Source organism: Mastacembelus armatus, chromosome 12 (assembly GCF_900324485.2).
Source record: "Mastacembelus armatus chromosome 12, fMasArm1.2, whole genome shotgun sequence".
In the NCBI taxonomy this organism is placed as follows: Eukaryota; Metazoa; Chordata; class Actinopteri; order Synbranchiformes; family Mastacembelidae; genus Mastacembelus; species Mastacembelus armatus.
In genome coordinates this window covers 11,224,028-11,245,201 of record NC_046644.1, presented here as the reverse complement: position 1 = coordinate 11,245,201, position 21,174 = coordinate 11,224,028, and the positions used below count along the sequence as shown (strand labels likewise).

Genomic DNA, 21,174 nt, shown 5'->3' with positions numbered 1-21,174 from the left:
TGGACACTCAAATTCAGTAACTCATTCATAGCTGGTGCAACACGTAGCTTGATCAATAGGGGCCGTTCCCAACACTGTTATTGATCATTTCATGTGTTTTCTGACCAGATTCTGTATGTATTCTCATGCAGTTAAGACTTTGTGTTATTATAGTAAGTAGCTTCTACTCTGTTCTCCACAGTAGTAGTCATTCAGTAGTCACTGTTTTTGTCAGTCTGACCTCCTGCTAGCTTCATTGACCTGATGGACTGAGCCAACAATCCAAGCTGGGATCTGTCCAAATGAAGCCACTCTGATGGTCGCCTGAAAGCAATAACAAAGAGTTAGTGTCACTCTTTTGTCAATCAAAAAAAAAAAGTAATAAAAAGCAGCCCAAAGCAGATTGAAGTACTATGAAAATCAAACTCTTTACTTTTTCTCATTGCTCACAGCTGGTTCTTACCTTCTGGTTTGTGCTCCAGCGTGACTCTGAGAAACTGTCTCTGCTCTGGTGACATTAGCAGCTGCTCCGAACAGTTTGGCCCAGCGCAGACCACCCTGACAAGGCTTCTTTGCCTGGACATAAGTTGACTCATTTGAGGTCTCATTTTCTTTCTCTCTGCTCTTCTCCTCTTGCCTGCTGTCCATACTAATATGAGACCAAGTATTTGCATAATTGTGGCTACAGTCCTCCCCTTCAGGCATACCTGCCGTAAGGTGGATAGGAGCTAACAGTGGACTCCTGGTGGGCTGCATGCCCCCACATTGCTGTTTGATGTGACTTGAATTCAGAGGACTGAGTGACTCGTCATGATACAGACCTGTCTGGTGCGAAATCTTAGTTTGCTGACCACTCTTGCTGCTGACCGTATTTCCTTCGGCTTGCAGTTGTGGCCAGCTGGTCACTAGGAGGGATGAGCATGGTAGAGGTGGAGAAATACCCTGCTGCTCAGGGCGTAACAGTCTGGGCTCCAGGAGTAAGTTGAGATTAAAGGGCAGCACAGAGAGCGGCTGCAGCAAAAGCAACAGCTCCTGAAACAAGGGCTGACACCGACCCAGTGACATGGACAGGAAGCCCCAAGAATGGTAATAAGTTGTAACCACATCTGTGGGTGTGAACACACAAGATCTAAAGATACACAATTTGATGCTTTTTTGTCAGACTAACACAAACTCATTTTTCTGACACCAAACATCAATAACATAAACCAAGGCACAGTACTAGACTAATTGCATTGGATAAATTAAAAATTAGATTGATATATGTGCCAAATGGACTTTCTGGAGATAAACCTATTCAAAAAGAGTTAGTATTATCAATGTAGTTGTTATGACAGCCTGAAAAACAGCCTACAGTGCCATCCCAAGAGCCATACTGCTAGTGTGGCAAAGAAGTACAGCAAATTGACAGTGAACTCACCTTTTTGGCTGTGGAGGTGACTGAGCCAGAATTCCAAAGCTCTCAAGCTAAACAAAAATAAACAACCAACAAACAGTAAATGTGTTTCTGAGCAGTAATATCATTTGCTGCTTTTTTTTTTATTATTATTTTAAATAATCGCTGGTATTATCTAAGGTCTTTTTAGTACTTACTTGAGCAAACCCATAATGAAGGCTCTCAGTCTCATGCAGTGGCTAGTGAGCTGCGGACACTGTCTTATTTTGGAAACCAGGCTGTGGAGGACCCTGGTGGATGGACCTGTACCAGTGTTAGACAAAGCAAGAGTTCAACAAGGACTCTGAAACAAACAATGCTGCTCCACCTTTACACCAAGCCAAAACCAATCAATTTGTTTGACAAATTGATCCAGAGAGACTCACAGTCACTAAGTAACGCTATAGTTACTTATACCCATCCTAGTAGAGACTTCCACCACGCTCCAGGAGTGGTTACGCCGCTGCCCAACGATAAGATCCAGTTTGTGATCCCTAAGACCGTCCTCTAAAATATTCTGGATAGTTGGGCACAAATGTTCCAGGACCAGACCACCGATTGTGGGACTCCAAGAACTGTTACCCAGACGTACCTGTGCCAAAAGGAATAAATATAATACTGTAATAATTTCTGCTGACACAAGTTATCTGACCCAGAACAGAGAATGTAAGTAATATCAGCCTGGTACCTCTCCACTGTGACACATTGCTTAAGGTGTTTAGCTTTTCTAATTCATACCTTTTCTTCAGGGTCTCTGCTGCTGCCAAAATGAGCCATGATCAAATCCACTGCCCTGCTCACAGACCTCAGCAAACCTAGAAACAACATAATTAAACATGATCAAAAACCTCCATCTTGTGTCATCGTTGTGTGTTACAGAGAGCTGAAAGTCTTATTTTCCTTTGATAACTATTAATGCAGCAATATAATTTCTACAACATTCTTAACACTAGTTTATCCATTTTGGAAACAGGCTGAAATTATGTTACAGGACCAGCAGGTTTTTGTTTTTACTTGTTTTAAATAAGCAAGACCTGAAAGGTTCCATAATACATGAAAATCACTTCCCTAAATTTTCACCTAACTGGGTCAATGCATAGGAATGTGAGAGAATGCTTTCAGGATTCATTATCATATTGTGGAAATGCAAATTTGAATGAGATGAAAGATAAAAGTCAGATTTCCATTTCAGCTGTCATCCCCACTGACTTTGCTTTTCTCCCTGTCTCTATTTCCTTATCTCAACCCTCTCCAAAATGTCACAGTAAATTCTTTATGCATGTTGATGCTGCCTGCAGTGCCGCACCACACTGGCTCTTCACGTCTGCTCCAAATGTCTCCATCTTTGATTATCCATTGCAAAAGGTTCATATTTATATAATTACATTTGCCACAAACACCCCACATGGTACAGTACCACTGAAACCAAATGATTAAGTACATTAAAGGTATATCATCACATCCTTTCCCTTCTGTTGAAGCTTGCAGTCAGACACACACACAAACTACTAGGCTACAGAGGAAAAGGCTCAGCCAATCCTGCGCAGGGAGAGTTAAAAATAGGTCATGTTTGAGAGGAAGCCCCTTCAGGGTATTGAAGGCACTGCTGCAGCACAGTTTTTATTGCTGCTCTCAAAGGCTCCTCATCACAGACCAGTCCAATGAAGGAGGAATCCAGTCATTCCTGTTTACTGAGTCACTTTTTCCTCCATTCAGATTCCAGCATGTGTCACACACTGTGTTTTATACAAACAGATGTAGTAAACGAATCACTGGACCTTACCTCTCCTCTGAAGATGGCTGATAGACATCGATTCATACAATGTATCGGGCGAGAGGCAGAACTCTGTGGGCGGCCTGTCACTCAGGATCAGAGATTCACTGTGCTGACTCTGGCTCTGCTTCCCACTGAGCCCAGTAGAGTCCTGCATTTTCTGTGGATGCAGCCCAGAAGCAGCCAGGGACAGGAGAGAACTCAAAGAGGAGAGAGGAGCTGCTGAGGAGAGGGCAGCTGTAAAACTAGCATGAAAAAAGCCAGATTCAGCTGCAGGTGCAGCTTGGTATAGTGAGGACTTATTTTCTGGTTGTAATGAGGCATTTGGGTGATGGGTGTCAGTGGTTACAGGTAAAGTGGGTGGTGAATGAGAGAATATTGGATGGTAGGATGTGTAGGTCTGGGATTGATGGGGACTTTTGGGCTCTGTTTTGGCATAACTCTGCTCAGGGGTGAGGTTAATAAGGTCATGGTAAGTAGGAATTTTAACAAGGTTGGATTGATTTGTGGATGAGATCAGATTTAAAAAAGTTTTGTCTTGAACCAGTCCATGCTTTGGGCTGGTGTGAAATGGTTCCAGACTGCTTTTTGATGTACATGGAGTTTGGCAACCTTGGCTTCTGCTGGACTGGCTCCATGTGTGTCTGCGGCTGAAGCACTCAGGGCTCGGAGTGCAGGTGGAACAGGTATCAGAGCTCGAAGGAGCTTCCAGAAAAATGGGGCATTGGCTGCCCCTTGGTGATGGCTCAAGATGAAAAAAGCACTGACTCCTCTTGCCCTTAAACTTGAAGCCTGGTTGGGAGCTATGACACTTACTGCTCTTTTGATTTACATATTGCTCCAGCAGACAGCTAAGTTCCTGAGCCTGGGACTGGGCTTTGCCTGTGGGAATTAGAATGAAGGGCTGAATGGGCAGTGAAGTTGGCCTCTGGGCTTTACTGTAGCGCACGGTTGAATTTTCCAATGAACATGCACCTAGGAAGAGAGAAAGGATTATATAGGAAGAAAAGACAGAATTGATGTTAGATTCACTTTACACTAAACAAAAACTGTTCCATTTTTTTCTTGTGTTGTACCTTCGCAACATTAAAAAGAAAAACCTCTCCACCTTTGGCTTACCCTCCTCAGTAGAGTTGGTATCGCTCTGCTCCTGTTCCAGGGTCACAGATGGCTGTGTGGATGCAGTCCTTGTGTCTTGGCTTTTACTGCTATGTGGGCTACACTGGCTGGGACACAGCAAGAGGTTCTGGATGCTGTCTGTATGTTTCTTCCTGCAGAAGGGTTTGTCAGCGGAGGTGGTGGCAACCTGGTAATCATAGGACTGATACTGGGAGCAGTCAAACCTAGTGTTGCACTGTTGTGAGCAGAAGCTGCTTTCTGTCTGCTGATCATTTTTCTCCTGATGGTGACACAAGAAAAAGTGGTAAAAAGAGGTCTTCAATAAACAGAAGAAACAAAAAAATATGCAGACTTCATGTTTTAAAGTCAAATTCTTCTAAGAGAAGAGTTATTTTGTTTCTACATTACCTTCTTGACCTCTTTGTGTTCTCCTTCTTTCTTATGATGAATGAAGAGGTGCTCAGGGGGAGGGAAGGGGCTGCTCCTGCTCTGACCCTCTGGACAGCTGGTCAGACTGGACCAGGCTGGGCTGGGTGACTGGGAGGAGAGGTCACAAGTCACAAGCTTGTAGTACTTTTGGTTGGTCCCCATGGTGAGTGGGGCCTGGCTTTGGAGACAGGCAGTAAGGTCGGACATCTCCAGAGAGGAGGAGAGACCCGGGGGAAGCGGCTCCAGCGAGTAAAGATTGCGGTTAGAGTCAAGGCCCTGAGGAGACCAGGGAGAAGAAGCAGGAGCCATGTCAGCCTCCTCTTTTGGTAGAGTGGAAACTGCCATGTTGTCATGTTGGAGGTCCTCGGTCAGAGTGTGGGGAAAAGGTTGGAGGTTGAGAAACACAGATCCCTCTGATGACTGAGAGGGAGGAACTGCTGGACTGCTGAGGTCAAGAGGTGTGGCAGGGTTATTGCTTTTGTTGTAGATAGTGCAGAAGTTAACCAGCACGCCATCAGAGCTGTTACAGGAGGAGTCACTGACATTCTCTGCGTGACTGTTGGACAGTGGCTCTGGGGAACATTTGTGTTGGCTGTGGATGCAGCAGGACATGTTATCCTTCAGTCTGTCTGAGTCCTGCTCTCCACAAGCCATCACTGTAATGCCGGATCTGTTCACATGAAAGCACTGGCAGTCAGTGTGCAGTGAGTCCAGCTGGTTATCCTGGTTAGAGAGCCACTCTTGGTCACTCTCACTGAGCAACATGGTCATTTGGTTTCCCCACTCACGGTCCATGTCCCCATGGGACAGTGTAAAATTTCTGGTACCATTACTTAATGACCAACTGGAATTTCCATGCAATACAAAAGATGAATCCTCATGATATCTGTGCAGATTATCTCCGTCACTATCTTCATCTTCGTCATCCTCATCTAGCTGTGTGTTAGGAAGGAATGAGTTGTGTGACCGCAGATTGCCTCTCACTCCAGAGGTTTCCTTCTTCAGATGGGAGCTTGTCTCCTCTGGTGACGAGGTGGAGTCGCATCTCCCACTGCTGTCGCTGGCCCCCTCCTCTTCTGCTCGGTCCTCATTGAGACTACTGTAGCTACTGAAAAACTGTCTTCTGCCGCCAGTGAAGGCATGCTCTCGACTGAGCGAGTCTTGCTCTGGAAGGGACACGGCTCGGGTCAGGCCTACTGGACACAAACGGCCAGGCCTCTTGGCTGAGCTGCACAAGGCCTGGACAGGAAGTTGCCATGTGGGAAGCTGAACGACAGGGAAGTGGCACGCTATCAAGGTGTCCCCTGAGAGACTGGATGCTTCAATCATACTGTTAGATGTGCCTGGCCCATGGAAACTGTCTCCATGATCCTAAAATGAAGTTCTGAAAGAGTAGGTCAGAATTAGTGCGATGACTGATTTTAACATGGTGCTAATGAGGATATCTTTGTAATTCAGGTCTCATCACATACACAGATTAATAAGAAAACCTTGCCTTTGAGGTGTCAAAATGGTCCAGCAGCTTTTCTAGCTATAGAGCTACGACGGCTCATTGCCTCAGGGACCCACTACCAGATTTTAGTGGTTAGTAAAAAAAGTTATCTTTAATTCTGGAGTAAAAGCATCCCATTAAAAGAGAAAAAGATAAAACATAAAGCACAGCTGCAGGTTATTGCTGTCAGAGTCTGGTCCCCCATGTCACACCACTCGTCTTCCAGCCAAACTCCTACTGTGTTGTCTGCTTCTGGCCCTCAGCACAGCCAATTCTCCATAATTCAACCATTAACAAACTCCTCCTCTCTCTGCCTGGTGTCCAACCGCAGTCTCTTTCAGTTACTCAGCTGCTCTGTAACTAGGGCAGCTGCACTGCAGAGATGCTCCGCTGGCACTGCTAAGAGTAAATACATTTTCACGTGAGTTTAGTTAACCCATGGTCACACGCATCGCTCCTGATTGTATGGACATCACACTATACTTTCAAGAAAAAAGTATAACCATGACGATTATTACCAAGTAAAAAAGAAACTACAAAGCTTCTGCAAAGACGCTACGTGAAATATTTAGATACTGGTGAGCACTGATATTAATCATAGAGAAGAAGGAACCAAAGTGAATAAGGAATAAAATGTCCATTTACACTACCACTAATAGTAAATGTTACCGTGAAACAACCCAACACAATTTACTGAAATCTGCATACGACAGCGTTGCAGCTCCAGTGGGCATGTAACTCTGGGCATAATGTACAAACAATGTCAGCGACATCTGTTGCAGACACTGATGAAAAGATAATTGTCTTTATCATCACATCTCTGCAATAAACAGTATCATTGCAACAAAAACAAAGAGTAAACACTAACATGCTCATGGACCAGCAATAACCTTTATAGTAGCCTCTAGTCATAAATACCATCCCTAATAGCCTGAGCTAATCTCTGATTATGGTACAGTGTTTACAGAAAAACAACCAGGAGGAAAATTCTAATTTTCTGTTGCATCCAAGTTAAATCTGTAGAAAGAAGGTTTATGAGGGAGAGGTTTACTCTATGTGAGAATGTTTTATAAACTACTGAGCAAGTTGAACAATATCAATTTATGAGGCTCTGATTGTTGGAACATTGCTACTAACCTAAATACTTGGAACCATATGCACTGTCTTCTCTTCATCTTGCTTAAACCAGGTGTGGAGATTATTAAAAAACTGTTTAAGATATTCTGAGCCTAACATGAACAGACCATTATATAACATTTAATTTCATACGTTCACAGTAAGGGGTCATTTTTTTTATGTCTGTAGTTCATGTATAGCTAGAGTGACTGGGATCTTAGTCATAAGGAAACATGTAAGTGACATTAGATTAAACCATCTGCCAAACGCAACGACAATGATCCTTATTTATAAAGATGCACAACTATACAGGCAGTCCTGGTGTTTTCATAGAAGCTGGGAAGTTATTTTAGCTCACCATTCACTTATTCTAAAGTAATATGCTGAATCTTGATTTATCCTGTGCCTGCTAATTTTCAAAAGTTCTTCAGTACCAGAGGAAAGTAGGTCAGTGTGACTGACTAGTTGTCTGCAGTGGGCTAACAATTTCACTGCAGAGATGACAGGACTCCTGCGCCTTAGTGCTGCTGAGATGACTGTGATTAACTGAAATATTTCACTGGAAAAGTCTGTCAGGTCAAGTCAGCCATCTCACATGAGGAATGGGATTGAGCTCCTGCTGTTGATGTACTTGGAGACTGACTGGCATCACGCTGTTGCTTGTTATCAATGATGTCTCAGACATCTTTACAGCTCATACTGGTCAATATTTATGACCTGAGAAAAAGTTTAGTAAAAAAAAGGACAGGTACAGTAAGATAACTCAGGTAAACATGGCACACCTGAACAGACAGGTAAAGAATGACTGTATGTTTGTGCTGTTGGGATTTATAAATGAAATATATTCAAAGTGGAACGATATTGTGTAATACTGTGTAAACCAAAGGAGCCATAAATGGGATATAGCAAAACCACACACACATACACACACATACAAACACACTAATTTTCATGCAGGCACAAATGGACAAAAACCCCTAAGTAAACCAAGACAAAATATCAAGATAGACCTGAATAATAGATTTTAAGGGAACACAACCAGATAAAAAACAAGCGCTCAGTCATCTGCAGCATCTCCACCACATCTCCTAAATGCTCTACACATTAACACCTACTTGAAAACAGCCGCGGTCAAAGAAGATATGTGTCCGCTCCTTTCAGGTGACTTTGATTTAGGTCCCAAATCACGCAGCCAAACATTGTTAAATAAATGCGAGAGCTCGACACAAAAAAATCATTAGAAATCAAACACTTAGCGCACTGATACCTGCTATTTGAGAATAAAATTTTGAACTATCATAAAGGGTGATATGAACCCGGTCCGACAATCAGGTCCGGACAGACTGAGCCGCTTCAGGACCGCTCAGGCTGCCTGAGATATTACGTCACAGCGGCTTCAGCCAATAAAAAAAGAGAAGCCCCTGCCAGGTCACCTGGTAGGAAAAGAGTTAAAGCCTATAAATACATACAGAATATATTTTTTAAGGAATGATTAAAAATAAATATATTACTTCTACCCTGGTTATATATACGGTTTACGACATACTGAATTATAATTCATATTTTAAAATGTATTCTAAGAAAGAAAAAAGCTTATGATAATTATAGTACTGTAAGATTATGATCGCATTCTTGCTTATGATGTGACTTTTTTTTAATGTGAGCATCATTTAATATTCACAATTCAATAAATAAAAACAAATATTTATGACTAATAAATATGTAATAAATTAATAAATTCTTCACACTAACAAGTAATTAGTGTATTAGTGAAAATGCCTAAACAATGGAGACACAATGTGCAAATCTGAACCAAACAATTTCTGATCTGTAAATGCTGCAGCGATAATTAGTTCATAAAGTACAACAGTCAGTAGTACACAGCACAGTGGTCACATCACTGATGTCTGGTTCCATATTCATCTCATTAATCCTGGTTAAAGTCGCCCTCCGCTGGTGACAATGAGCAGTGAGGTTTCAGCTGGTTGTCCAATATGTGTCATGTGAATGCTCCCAGGTATATTCACTTCTAAAACCACAGTCCACATTAATGCTGTTCTCTTATGTGGGAATCAATAAAGCGATTCTCACTAACCAGACAACAGAAAGAGTAAGCCTCACCATAAACCACCATAGTGTTAAACTGGTTCAGTAAGGGACTAAGCCACAGACGTTATTATTGCAGTGGACAGACATCAGAGGTCAGTCACCTTTTTACCGACCAGCTCACATCATCAAAACATCAGTTGTCAGTTGTTGCCTCCAAACCACACACTAAGAATTTGATATTTTAACATGATCAAAAATATCCTCACAATTTCCATCCATGCTACTCATTTTAAAGGTTAAAGTGACTATGGCCAGTTTCATGTCATAAGTCACACAGGTATGAAATATTTACCCATATTTATTTGAATTTTAACATTTTTGGAACGCTTTGGTTGGAAAAGCAGAAATACAGAAATGATACAAAAACATGCAAAAGCTGTGAGACATGGCTTTTCTCATGATCACTGAGGACTTAAATATCATGAATAAAAACAGAATGCCTGAAATTTATAAACTCCTAAAAAAAACCCAGTTTGAAGTATCCAAAAGCTATAAATACACTGTTGAATGTTTAGACTGGACTGTGAGGAATTTTTAAATTGGTTTTGATCTTGTTTTACATTGAAAGACAAACAGAATTTGGGCAATACAACCTCTAAAAAATGTAAAATATACTTACACTATGTACATATAAATACATATTGACATGAGCCAATAAACTCAGAGCACCTCGCAAAACTTGGCATGAATATTTGTATTTTCCAATTAAAAAATACATTTTGATTTATACAACCTGCCAGATGTTTAAATAAATTAAAAGGTAAAAATCACTGTAGATGGAGATATTTGACTGGTTATAAGAAGGCAGCATTTATACCTTTAATTGCAGTACAATACCATATCAGACTACTTTAACTGAGTGCAGGGAGTCTGCTATGTCTTGCATGTCTTCTGTTCTGGCCAGAGTAACAAGGCAATGATTTCATACAGGATTAATTTTGGTTGTTTAGGTCCATATGGCAGATATGATATGATATGATATGGTTGATTTTGTAATCAACCTGATGGAGTCATGTTCGTGCATCTCTTCTTTAGGTGGAGGTCCAAAAGGAACAAATATTTTTCCTGGAAAGATAAGGCGCAACTTTATTATAGTGTCATTACTATCTGACCTTGTCCCCACGATGCAAAAATGACACACAGTAGACACACTATATGAACATAGTAGAGAGATATTATTACATACAGTATGTGAAAACTACAAAGATAAACATTATGTATATTTATTATCACAGAAGGTTATTTGGGGTGACAAAACACTGGATATAGATTTAAGGGTATTTAATGTTAAAAGCCCCTCAAGTAATAAATTAATCACGCAATCTTCTGTTGTGAATGTTTGAGTTTCATATATGTGTCAAATGTCTGTCAAGCTTCACTGTACCTGCAGTATTTTGTGCCGCACTCTGAGTGATCCCTGCAGCTGGCACCAACCGCCTTCATGCTGTTCCAACGCCACAAAAGTGATCGTTTGGTTCGCTGGATTAGTCCATTCCAGTCTTCAGCCAGAGGCAGGGATCTGACCTGTACAGGCAAAGAGAAGATCCTTTAACGGCTTGTGCCGACTTTAATAATATGCTGTGATTTGACAGAAATTGAAAAACTACAGCTGTAATCTTTACAGAATCATAAGGGCCTATTAACTTACCTGAATGGCAAAGATCAGAGACAGAAAAACAGAAAGGATAATGATTTTTTCCTGGAGAGTCCTCATTGTTTGTAGATCTGGTTCAAGACAGATGATGTTCTGTGGCACAACAGGTGTGTTGTCCCATTCCAGGTGTATTAGAGGTTTTAATTGGGTTGGGGAGGAGTTACCCTCTGACAGATGTCAAAGAATAATTAGCTACTTCTTTAATGACTAAGGCTGAGGCTTGTTAGAGGAGCTGTTGAAGCCAGTGATGTGAGCCTCTTTGCATAGGGGTACTTATCATTAGATCAATTTTATAGCATTAACTACGTTCAAGTTTATCTGTAGGGAGCCAAACTATACTTTAACCTGATAATTGAGTACAATTCCACGTCGGAGGTGTCTAAGTGAAACCGTAAAATGTCCTGGACGATAGAAGTGTTACCATCTATCCATCTATTTCCGTCTGGGTTGAAAAGAAACTCCTATAAACACAAGGAGAATATGATAAGTCCACACAGAATGAACCGGGTCCACGTTCTGACCCCCATTGCTAGTATGGATCCTGACAAGGTCTGGAAAAATAACAAGCACTGAAGAAATGGACACAGAAACATCTCCAAAATACCATCTTTTGTTCTTAACAGATGGTGTATTGGATGGTATATATTCCCTCCTAGTTGTAGATTTAGTTGCATTGTGGGTAACATAGGCACCAGGTTTTCAAATGACAGAAGAGCACTTAGAATTAGAATAATACTGTACACTGTACACCTATCAGTTTTATTAGATGATTTTTCCATTGAGATCAATAACTGTGGGTGTGTGTAAGTGTAAATTTGACGAGAGAAATTCAGACAATCATTTCCAACATCTGCAAATGAGTTAGTCAAACCAACATCAGAACTTCAAATGCAGGAAATATGAACGTACCATCAGAGAACATGAACCACACCAAATTTATTGATGTATAATGACAAGACAATGTGCAAGATGTGGCCTATTAAGAGTATGTAAATAGTGATTATATGTGATTTATTGATTTTACTTTAAAGGAGTAAAAGTGTAAACATTATCTGCTGCATATAAAACAAATTCCACAAAAGCATTAATAAAATGTTTTCAACTGTCAGTGAAATGGTGGTTAATGAAATGACAAAAACCTTATAATATAGTGTGATGGTTTAGCAGTGCTGGACAGAAAATCATTGTGTTTTTTTTCCTGCGTGGGACCAAATAATCCAAAAATGAATAACCTTATGAAGACTTTTTCAACACGTCACAACAATGTGATAAAATTCTGTTCAGAAGTGCAAACTTCAAGCATATAATCATAGACTATGGTTAAAATGAAAAAAAAAACAACAAAAAAAAAAAAAACATTTGAGAATATTTACGAGTAGTGTCACTAGCATTGAGGCTGCTCATACACTTAGTTTAGCATAATATCAGCAAAGATCACATGCCAAAACAGCAAAATTAGGGAAAATAAAATGTTCCTTGTGACCAGACATCCACACCTGGCAAAAAAAAAAACAAAAACAAACTTTCCTTGCTTGTTTTACTCTGCAATGTCTGAAGTAATACTGGTATTCCACGTTATACTACTTCAACGTATTACTTAGGTGTGTTTCCACTGGAAGCTACAAAGGATGCATGGTTGTAAAACAAAGCTGATCTTGTTCACTATAAAGTTAAAACTCCAGACACCTCAAAAGACTGAGATAACTCTAATCAGAAAGCATCAACATCAAATGAAATAGTCACAATAAGAATAAAACATTCTGCAGTGTTTGACTATCTACTTTGCTTTATACCTAGACAATACAAAATGTTACTATAGTACATTCCTCTTCCACTTTCTGTTGCCGTGCACACTTGCATGACTTTTCTTGGATTAGTTCTGAACTGCCTCTCCAAATAATCAAACAATCCACTTAGATGTGTTAGGAGAGTTAGATTATTCTTAGTTTGTCTAAATCTCAGATCCTGCATTTAGATTTAACAGATATACTATACTCAGTGTATGGCTGGTTTTTTTAAAATGCATAATTATTATGATGGACTTGAAAGAAAGACCAGGAATAAACAGCAGAGGACAAGGTCTGCTTCACTATGTTTCCTAAAACCATCAGATTAAAAAAAAGAATCAGATAAGAGAACTATAACTCATTAGAAACTGTTAAAAAAAAATTAGGATAAAAATTGCACAGCCATTGAACTTGTGAAATGTTGAGTTACACTGCAAACACGAGACTCGCCTTCTGTTTAGTGCTATGATGAGAGCAGGGGCTGTCGTTCAGCAGCAGTGCTCTAAAAAATAAAACAGAAACACACATTACTTTAAAGTTATTGCTGAAAATGTATCTATTAACAGACATGTATACATAAAAATATCTGCTATTTATTTACACATGTTTAGAGATAATACAGATATATTGATTATGAAAACAGCTTTAATAGCCTCACAAACTTACATCAGGGACCTTTTGCCGCCATATCAGGAACATGAAGACTGCTCCCAAAATGATGGCTAGGCCAATCAGCATGAACGGAACGTTCACCACGACATTCTGCTTGATGACAATTGCCCGCAGCTTCGTGACTGAGGCGTCGTCAATGACAACACTCTGACAGGGAGGTACGAGAAAACGTAACATGAAAAACACTGCTTTGAATTATAACGGACTATAATTTCTACAGTAAGAACTCAGTTTTTATAGTTCACATTTTGACATTCAGTTTTTTTTCTTGCTAATGAAGGTTTATGAGACAATCCTGCCATATGTATGTTTTTTTTTTTACCTCATTTATGTAAACCACAGGAAAGATGACTGTCCTGATGTTTCCTGTTTGACTGAAAAAAAATAAATAAAATAAAATAAAATTATTCACAGTGTTTGACCTACTGTCATGATAGTTTTCTTTTTACCAATTTGAACATTCGCCTGTGACTAAACATCAAAAAGACATTCAGAGCAGTTATGTCCTCTAACAAATAAACCTCTTAGTGTAGTGTACATCATTTGATATAAATACAGTATAGTTTTTCAAAATGCACTGCACATCTGTCAGACCTGGACTAAAGATTGTGGCTGTTTGTTCCTTCAGATGCCGTTTACATGAATAACAAGTCTGTCCAAAAGTCCACTCATCGTGATGATGGTGGCATAATCACTTTACTACTTTACAATTGCCTGTAATGGTAAATCTACCCACACCTACAGCAATTATGGTGCATTTAAAGTCAGTGCAGCTGCGGTTGTTTATAAAAAAGGAGCAGTAACTCTGCTACTTGGCTGTAACCTAGACAGTGATGAAAGCATTCAGCAGGTTACCTGAAGGTGGGAATTTTCTCGACATAGACGTTGACCTGGAGCCGCTTTTCTGCTTGCAGAATGATTCCTGTGAGCTGCAAAGCAGAATTAAACTTCGTTGTTGTTTGCTCTGCCCATGAAATTGTATAAGGCATCACAACCCAACATAAACCAAAGAACTTTAATCAGTCTCACTAATCTAATGCAGTGGCACAGTTATGCTTACAGTAGAAGATTACAGTATAGCAAGGAGAGTAAACAGACACTACGGTACATGAATTACTGCAGTACTGTACATTAATTATCATGCAATGGAACTGTGCTACAGCAGCAGGCTAACTTAGAAAAATAGATAATCTGTCCTTTTAAATATTCTATAGTATCCCTTCCCTGAAATATTTTACCATCTTTAATATTCATGACTCTCAATCCAGTGATTCATTCAATCAAGGTTAAATTTACTCCAACAGATATGACATTAAAGTTATCAGTGCAGACCTCTAAAAATAAACTGAAATGAAAATTTTAGGTGCTAAATACAGTAGAAGATTAATAAAATCTTCATAGAAAGTGAGCATGGCAGCCAAAGAAAGATAATCTAATAAAAGACTACTATTATTAGCCCTGATCTCATTTATATCATTGCACAAACATTTATGTCTTTATGGTCAATCTGCTTCAATGCTACAGTCAATGTAGTGTCATGTTTAGAACAGGAGAAACTAAATCTAAGTTGCATTATGAGCAATTTGTTACCTCCCATTTTTACAAATTATAAATAAAATTCTTATCAGATTATCACTACAGAATTATTTTTTTACTTAGGGGGGTTATCTGTTAACAAATTCGCTAGAACAGTTTATATACTGTGAGAGGTGTTCTTCAAATAAAGCCTTACCTCTCCTGGATCAAATCCCACTAAGTCCACAGAGGTGAACACATTTATTTATCACAGGCTCACTAAGTTATTATTACATACAATAAAAGCTGTTAGAGCTTATCTGTGGTGACAGCTCCGTACCAAGTACCCCTGCTTTAATCATTACCCACTATTTAATGTTGATAACCAGTTGCAAAACTGAGATAGTTTGCCATCTGCTGGCAAAAAGGAACACTGCTGCCTTTGTGCTATATTATAACGTTTTCCAAAACAACTTTTTTATTCATTAAAAGACAAACTGACAAAATGAGTCTATTAGTTAAAGAAAATGTGTATAAGGTAAGAACAACTTACATCAATAGGGATTTAAGTAATAATTCCTACCGGATTGATGTCAATGCTAGTCTCATGTTGCTCCTTCTTAGGCCTCATGCCAGACACATCCTGAACAAATTTCTCATCTGCCTGGTAGAAGTGTGGTGAAGACATAATGATAGGAGCTCCTAAACATACACAAAAAAACTGTCAGAATAACATTTTGGAAAGTACTTATCAGTCAGTTCAGAAAAACTGTAGTACTGATGAAGACTCAAGACTGTATTTCACCCATGACACATTTCTGCAAAACTCATGCCTATGTGACATGATGATACACCGTTCTGTTTTTTCCATAAAGCAGTTGCTTAATGTGCTTCCTACCTTGTTTACATGTACTGACATTCAGCACCCCAGAGCCCAGACAGTTTCCAGTAGGGACACAGAAGCCCGCATTGTCTGGGTTCACAGTCTTATTGGCAAACACCTTGCTGGGAATAACGAAGCGATACCCAGGGATGCCCTTCACAGTTACATCCTGCTCATACTCAGCGTACAGAGACCTTGGGAACAGAGTCAGACGCTGGTTAATATTTGTAAGCACAGACCAATTCTGACCTCATTCAAGAGGCTAACACCAACCAGCTAGGCTTAATTGTCATCCATAATCCAATCCAAAGAGTAAGGCTTAAAGAGACAGTCTTTGAATAACTGAGGGGCAACCATTCTAGTGAAGCAAGTGAGCAGATGAATAATGACCAGCAAAAGAGGAAGCAAGAAAACACAGTCATGTTAAATCACTTTCAAATGAATCACTGTAAAGCTGTGGATCTGTGACCATTTAATGGTGAGTAGTTTTCAATAGAGAACAAAAAAATAAATAAATAACTCACCTGCACAGGTCAGTGGAGAACATGTACAACGTCTCATTCTTAGTGATGACTGGATGAAAAGATGCTCCATTGGTTCCATTAATCATATTGCACTCGTCAGATGTCCAGAAATCCAGCAAGCTGCATGCGCACAGAGGGAAAACAATATTATCAGTATGCTTGTTTACATCTGTTTGGTATTTAGGCATTAACAAAAAAACAGAGGTTTCAGTAAAGACAAGCATTAAACTTTATTGAAGGATTGCTAATTTTTTTGGTAAGAAAGATGTTTTACATTGTATGAGTTTACTGTGAACTAAAAATGTTTGTACATCAAATCTAAAATAACAGGTGTAGAGCTGTAATATTGTGTGTTTAGTTACACATTTGAGTGCTCAATTATCAGAGATGAAATATAGTACCAGTATTCATAAATATGTGGTCATTAGTGTGTGATCACCAGAAATTACCAACCATTTCATTTTCTTAATCTCAGTATGAGACTACATAAGAATGCAGGTCTCCTTTCACAGATGCAACCATGTTGTGCTGCCATGTTTCTACAGTAGCCCAGAAGGGACAAACCAAACACTGGCTCTAGACAGGGAATCATGTTTTGTTTCAAATGTGATGGCCACCGTACCCTCCCTCATACCTGGAAACAGGATGTGGGGTGTGAGTGATGCTCAGGTGGTTGCATTCTGCAATCTGACCTCTAGATGCTGCTAAAACCTTCGAATTTACATGTTGCACCTTTAAAGGAATAAATCAACCACTGTATATTTGAGGTAAGCTGAGTTAACTATCTCCTTGCTATGATTTTACAGTTAATTGACAGATACTGTATGAGAGTGGTGTTTCATCATGTCATTTTTCTAAAGTGCCATGTTAAATGGCTACCATCATCACGTCTTACTTAGACACAAAAGAGAAGTCTTGATATTATTAGGCTTTAAAAACAGGATACACAAAAGAAAGCCTGCAGAGGAGAACCAAAAGGAGGATTAATACTGGTTGGCTTAGCTCTGAACACAAACAAGGTCTAGGAGTGGCTTTGCTTATTGTCTGTTGCACCCAAAACATTGAATGAATTGCTCTGTCCAACTTGTTCACCTAAAAGGGACAGTGTCATATCATATCTGAATCACTTGTCTGCCCATTTACATTGCACAATTCTCATTATTTGGATTTACAGAACAAGAGATATTTCTATCATTTTATAACAGAAATGAGTTGAAAAAAAAAATACCTTTTACTGTTCCATGTATCCACTCTAGCAAAGTCCTTGTAGTTTTGCTGACCAGTGAAGAAAACATATTCGCCATCATTGGAAGCATTATTCTGTAAGAATGACCAGAATAGTTAAAACAGTCATCTCTCACACAAAAAGGCCAATTATCTCACATAGTTTTTTTAAAATCATTTTATCACTATAATAATTCCAGTCTGAACAGCATATAAAACTGTGCATTTAAATGCTTAAATGAGACCTTAGAGAAAAGTCCAAAGACATCATCTATCTCAGGTTGGAGAGCTTTTATAGCTTTGAGCAGGCCATCTTCATATCCCCACAGCAGCTCTCCCACTGTGCGGGTGGTGAACAGGCCTTCCCTTGTGCCCCTCATGTAGGAAGATATCAAATTGGCAATGAAAGAATGGTCCTTGAATATCTCCATCACTGTCTACCAGGAGAGAGGAAGAAAAGGGTTATAGTTTAAGCTCTAAATTGTTAAGCTCAAAATCATATATGTTACATAAAAAACAGACGGAAATAACAGATAAACCTAGAAAATAATGTGACTCAATCAAACAGTGCTAGGATTTGACGAATAGCTCACAATAGCAGGGATGTTGACTGTCCTGATGAGGTCACTCTCTGGACCAAATGACATGTTACGCTGGAATATGTAGGTTTTAGTGTTGACAGCTGTTACTTTTGTGCCATTATCACTGAAGTCCACTTGCTCCATAGGCCGATACTCCCTAGAGAAAAACACCAAGTGGGTTAAAGCAGACTGAGGTTGCAGAGAGAAAACTTAAATTATTATGAACATCTGTATTGAAAAGAAGAAACCCATCAATTCTGGGTTTACAGGAAAATATAAACTATAGGAATGTGCTAGTATTGGACTGTTTGAGTAAATGAAACAGGGTTACTGTAAGGCACAATAATGCTGATTTGATGCTATGAACAGCTTTTTTTTTAAAATCAGGAAATGAAAGTATATAAATACATATAATATATAAATATCTCATTGCTGCATTTCTTATTTCCAGATAAGACAAACTACTGTGCTACTGTGTCTGTCAGGGCTGAGGGTGGGGAGGCAAACAGGATACCTCAAGCTAGCCAGAGACAAGGCCATAACAATAACCCTCTGCATCAACGTCTAAAAAATATCACTGTCATTTCTTAAGGCAATATTTAAGTTATGGCCTTTCTGTGTGGAGTTTGTGTGGGTTTTCTCCAGGTACTCCGGTTTCCTCCCACAGTCCAAAAACATGTATGTCAGGTTGATTGGTGACTCTAAATTGCCCATAGGAGTGAGTGTGAGTGTGTGAGGTTGTTTGTCTCTATGTGGCCCTGTGATGGACTGGTGACTGGATAGGTGTCCAGGGTGTACCCCTGCTTTTCACCCAAAGAGAGCTGGGATAGGCTCCAGGAGATCCCTGGGACCCTGGTTAAGGAATTAGTGGGTATAGATAATGGATGGATGGATGGATGGAAGTGAATGTCAGTTTTGTAGGTTTACACTCCTTGCTTGTACCAAAACACTGCATGTGGAGTTGCTTGGGCATGTTCTGCTTTTATGTGCAACACTGGCCTGTGTATTTTTGGTTCCCTTTCTTTATCTTTATGTTTCAGTTAATCGAACCATTAATTTTTTGGCGCCATATGAAAATGGCTTTTCAACTTCAAAATGTTTTACTAACTTTACAATGTGGCTTCTTTCTTAATTTTGTTAACAGTTTAGGGCATACATGGAAAAAAAGGATGAGTATTTCTCCTGTTCCTCTTTCACCTGTATGTATATGGTCCAATCTCCACCACAGCAGGTCTCTCCCCATACAGCACTTCTTCAGGATTTGTCAAATTGAAGAAGTAAAACTGCATGTATATAGGTGCTGGTGGATTCTCCCAGGCCTCAAATGCCTCTGTTCCATTCTTCAAAACTACTTCCTAAGGGGAACAAAGGGAAAGGAGTTAGCTACTTGCCCTGCACAGTTGAGAAATGTGTGACCAAAGACAGACTAACTTCCACTGACTAAGCTGACTAAGCTGTATGTTGCAAGTGGTGAAAATATATGGGCAAAGTGTCACAATAGGCCATTTCTTTCAGATTAAAATAGGTCATGGGAAGGATGCCACAAATGGGAAATATCCAGCTGATACTGATTTGAATATGTAAAAGAGTGTACAGAGTTAATCATGTGAATGCTGCATAGTGACACACAAAATATAGTGAAATGTCCTTTACTTTACACCCACCTAGATTGCTTTTAGAAACTATGAATAAGGATTTTAAATTGTTTTTCTTTTTAAACAGACGACTGTTCAGGTGTAGGTAGATATGAATGTTCATCTATGTATTTCTCAATAACAACCATAAATATATACTTAGATCCAGCATGAGCCACTGCCCGTGGCCACAATATTGGATGGGCAATGCTGTGCCTACTAATGCATGAATGTATATGAAGACAGGAGGTCTGTCAACAATTAAAATAATCATAACAGCAGTTTGGTTTGGTTTGGTTTGGTATACTTGGTAAACTGAAGAAAATATAACCTTTGGTTCTTATTCCACTGTAAAATGGCTGCCTAAATAAAATATTATATTTCTTATATATAATTTTGCAAATAAAAAATGAATAAAAATACATAATTACAATTAAGTACCTCAATCCCAATTGTGATTAATGCGTTTTAGATTTAGTCTTTCAACAAAAATATATGTAGGTTTTATTATAATTTTTGTAATTTAATTTTTGCTTAAAACAAATACTAAATAAAAAACAACTTTAATATACCCCGAAGTGTATATATCTAACTTTAACAAAAAAATGAATGAAAATATAACGTTAGTAAACTCTAAAATACAACTAACATTGACAAATAATTCACATTAACAAACACTTCACGTCTTTGTAAAAGTAGGCTACGTTAGCGTCCTGACACATTTGACAATTGAAAGCATAGCTGCCATATTACTTAATGATTAATGAGAAGCGATCGATAAGGAGTTAATTCCTAAATGTGATTCATTTCATGGACACATATAAGCTTGATAAACTGCAGAGCTGTTCGGTTGCATTTTACACGAAATGGAAACAAACGTGTCTTTGTCAACGCACAATTAATAGACAAGCTAACCTTAGCTATCACCAAAACATCTCCCATTAGCTAACTAGCTAAACTAGTAGCCTAATAAAAGCTAGTCATAAAACGTCGGCCTCTGTGAGGTATGTTTCATTTTACCTTTTCAGCCGTGGACTCTACAACGTGATGAAACACGTTAGACAGGGCCAAAGCGATACCCACGATCAGGAGCAGTACAGAACAAGCTCCAGTGGTATAAACACAACAGGATTTCAGTGGCATGATGACAACACCTAGTTTTCTCTCAGGACAGCTTTATGTGCGTGCTGTATTTGTTTTGATGGCCCAGTAACTTGCTCCACAGAGCAAAGACTCCCACATCCGGA

General features: G+C 39.3%; 3 protein-coding genes across 3 annotated transcripts; all 3 read right to left on the bottom strand.

Moving 5' to 3' along the window:
* Positions 1-191: 191 nt before the first annotated feature.
* Positions 192-6,065, bottom strand: LOC113124726 (iporin). Its single transcript, XM_026297800.1, has 9 exons — positions 4,716-6,065; positions 4,308-4,587; positions 3,198-4,163; positions 2,153-2,229; positions 1,832-2,006; positions 1,573-1,678; positions 1,400-1,446; positions 443-1,085; positions 192-303 (listed from the first exon to the last, which is right to left on the bottom strand). Exons 1-9 carry the CDS (start codon positions 6,063-6,065, stop codon positions 192-194), a joined length of 3,756 nt encoding a protein of 1,251 aa, XP_026153585.1.
* A 4,067-nt stretch (positions 6,066-10,132) lies between these two features.
* LOC113124935 (liver-expressed antimicrobial peptide 2) lies at positions 10,133-11,832 on the bottom strand. The gene is made up of 3 exons (XM_026298120.1): positions 11,102-11,832; positions 10,838-10,977; positions 10,133-10,518 (listed from the first exon to the last, which is right to left on the bottom strand). Exons 1-3 carry the CDS (start codon positions 11,165-11,167, stop codon positions 10,485-10,487), a joined length of 240 nt encoding a protein of 79 aa, XP_026153905.1. The 5' UTR covers positions 11,168-11,832; the 3' UTR covers positions 10,133-10,484.
* A 191-nt stretch (positions 11,833-12,023) lies between these two features.
* On the bottom strand, positions 12,024-21,160 carry scarb2c (scavenger receptor class B, member 2c). Its single transcript, XM_026298119.1, has 12 exons — positions 20,948-21,160; positions 19,491-19,648; positions 18,306-18,450; positions 17,958-18,149; positions 17,717-17,808; positions 16,489-16,608; positions 15,980-16,158; positions 15,665-15,783; positions 14,422-14,495; positions 13,889-13,940; positions 13,561-13,713; positions 12,024-13,396 (listed from the first exon to the last, which is right to left on the bottom strand). The coding sequence occupies exons 1-12, from the start codon at positions 21,068-21,070 to the stop codon at positions 13,358-13,360; spliced, it is 1,446 nt and encodes a 481-aa protein (XP_026153904.1). The 5' UTR covers positions 21,071-21,160; the 3' UTR covers positions 12,024-13,357.
* Between the last annotated feature and the right edge of the window lie 14 nt (positions 21,161-21,174).

Coding starts and splice junctions, on each gene's coding strand:
- LOC113124726 (XM_026297800.1), bottom strand. CDS start 6,065: ATGATTGAAGCATCCAGTCTCTCAGGGGACACCTTGATAGCGTGCCAC. Junction 4,588..4,715: donor AACACAAAGAGGTCAAGAAG/GTAATGTAGAAA, acceptor TGTCACCATCAG/GAGAAAAATGATCAGCAGAC. Junction 304..442: donor GCTGGAGCACAAACCAGAAG/GTAAGAACCAGC, acceptor TATTGCTTTCAG/GCGACCATCAGAGTGGCTTC.
- LOC113124935 (XM_026298120.1), bottom strand. CDS start 11,167: ATGAGGACTCTCCAGGAAAAAATCATTATCCTTTCTGTTTTTCTGTCT. Junction 10,978..11,101: donor CTCTGATCTTTGCCATTCAG/GTAAGTTAATAG, acceptor TTGCCTGTACAG/GTCAGATCCCTGCCTCTGGC. Junction 10,519..10,837: donor TGCGGCACAAAATACTGCAG/GTACAGTGAAGC, acceptor TTATCTTTCCAG/GAAAAATATTTGTTCCTTTT.
- scarb2c (XM_026298119.1), bottom strand. CDS start 21,070: ATGCCACTGAAATCCTGTTGTGTTTATACCACTGGAGCTTGTTCTGTA. Junction 15,784..15,979: donor TGTCAGTACATGTAAACAAG/GTAGGAAGCACA, acceptor GTGTATGTTTAG/GAGCTCCTATCATTATGTCT. Junction 13,714..13,888: donor CTGTGGTTTACATAAATGAG/GTAAAAAAAAAA, acceptor CCTCCCTGTCAG/AGTGTTGTCATTGACGACGC.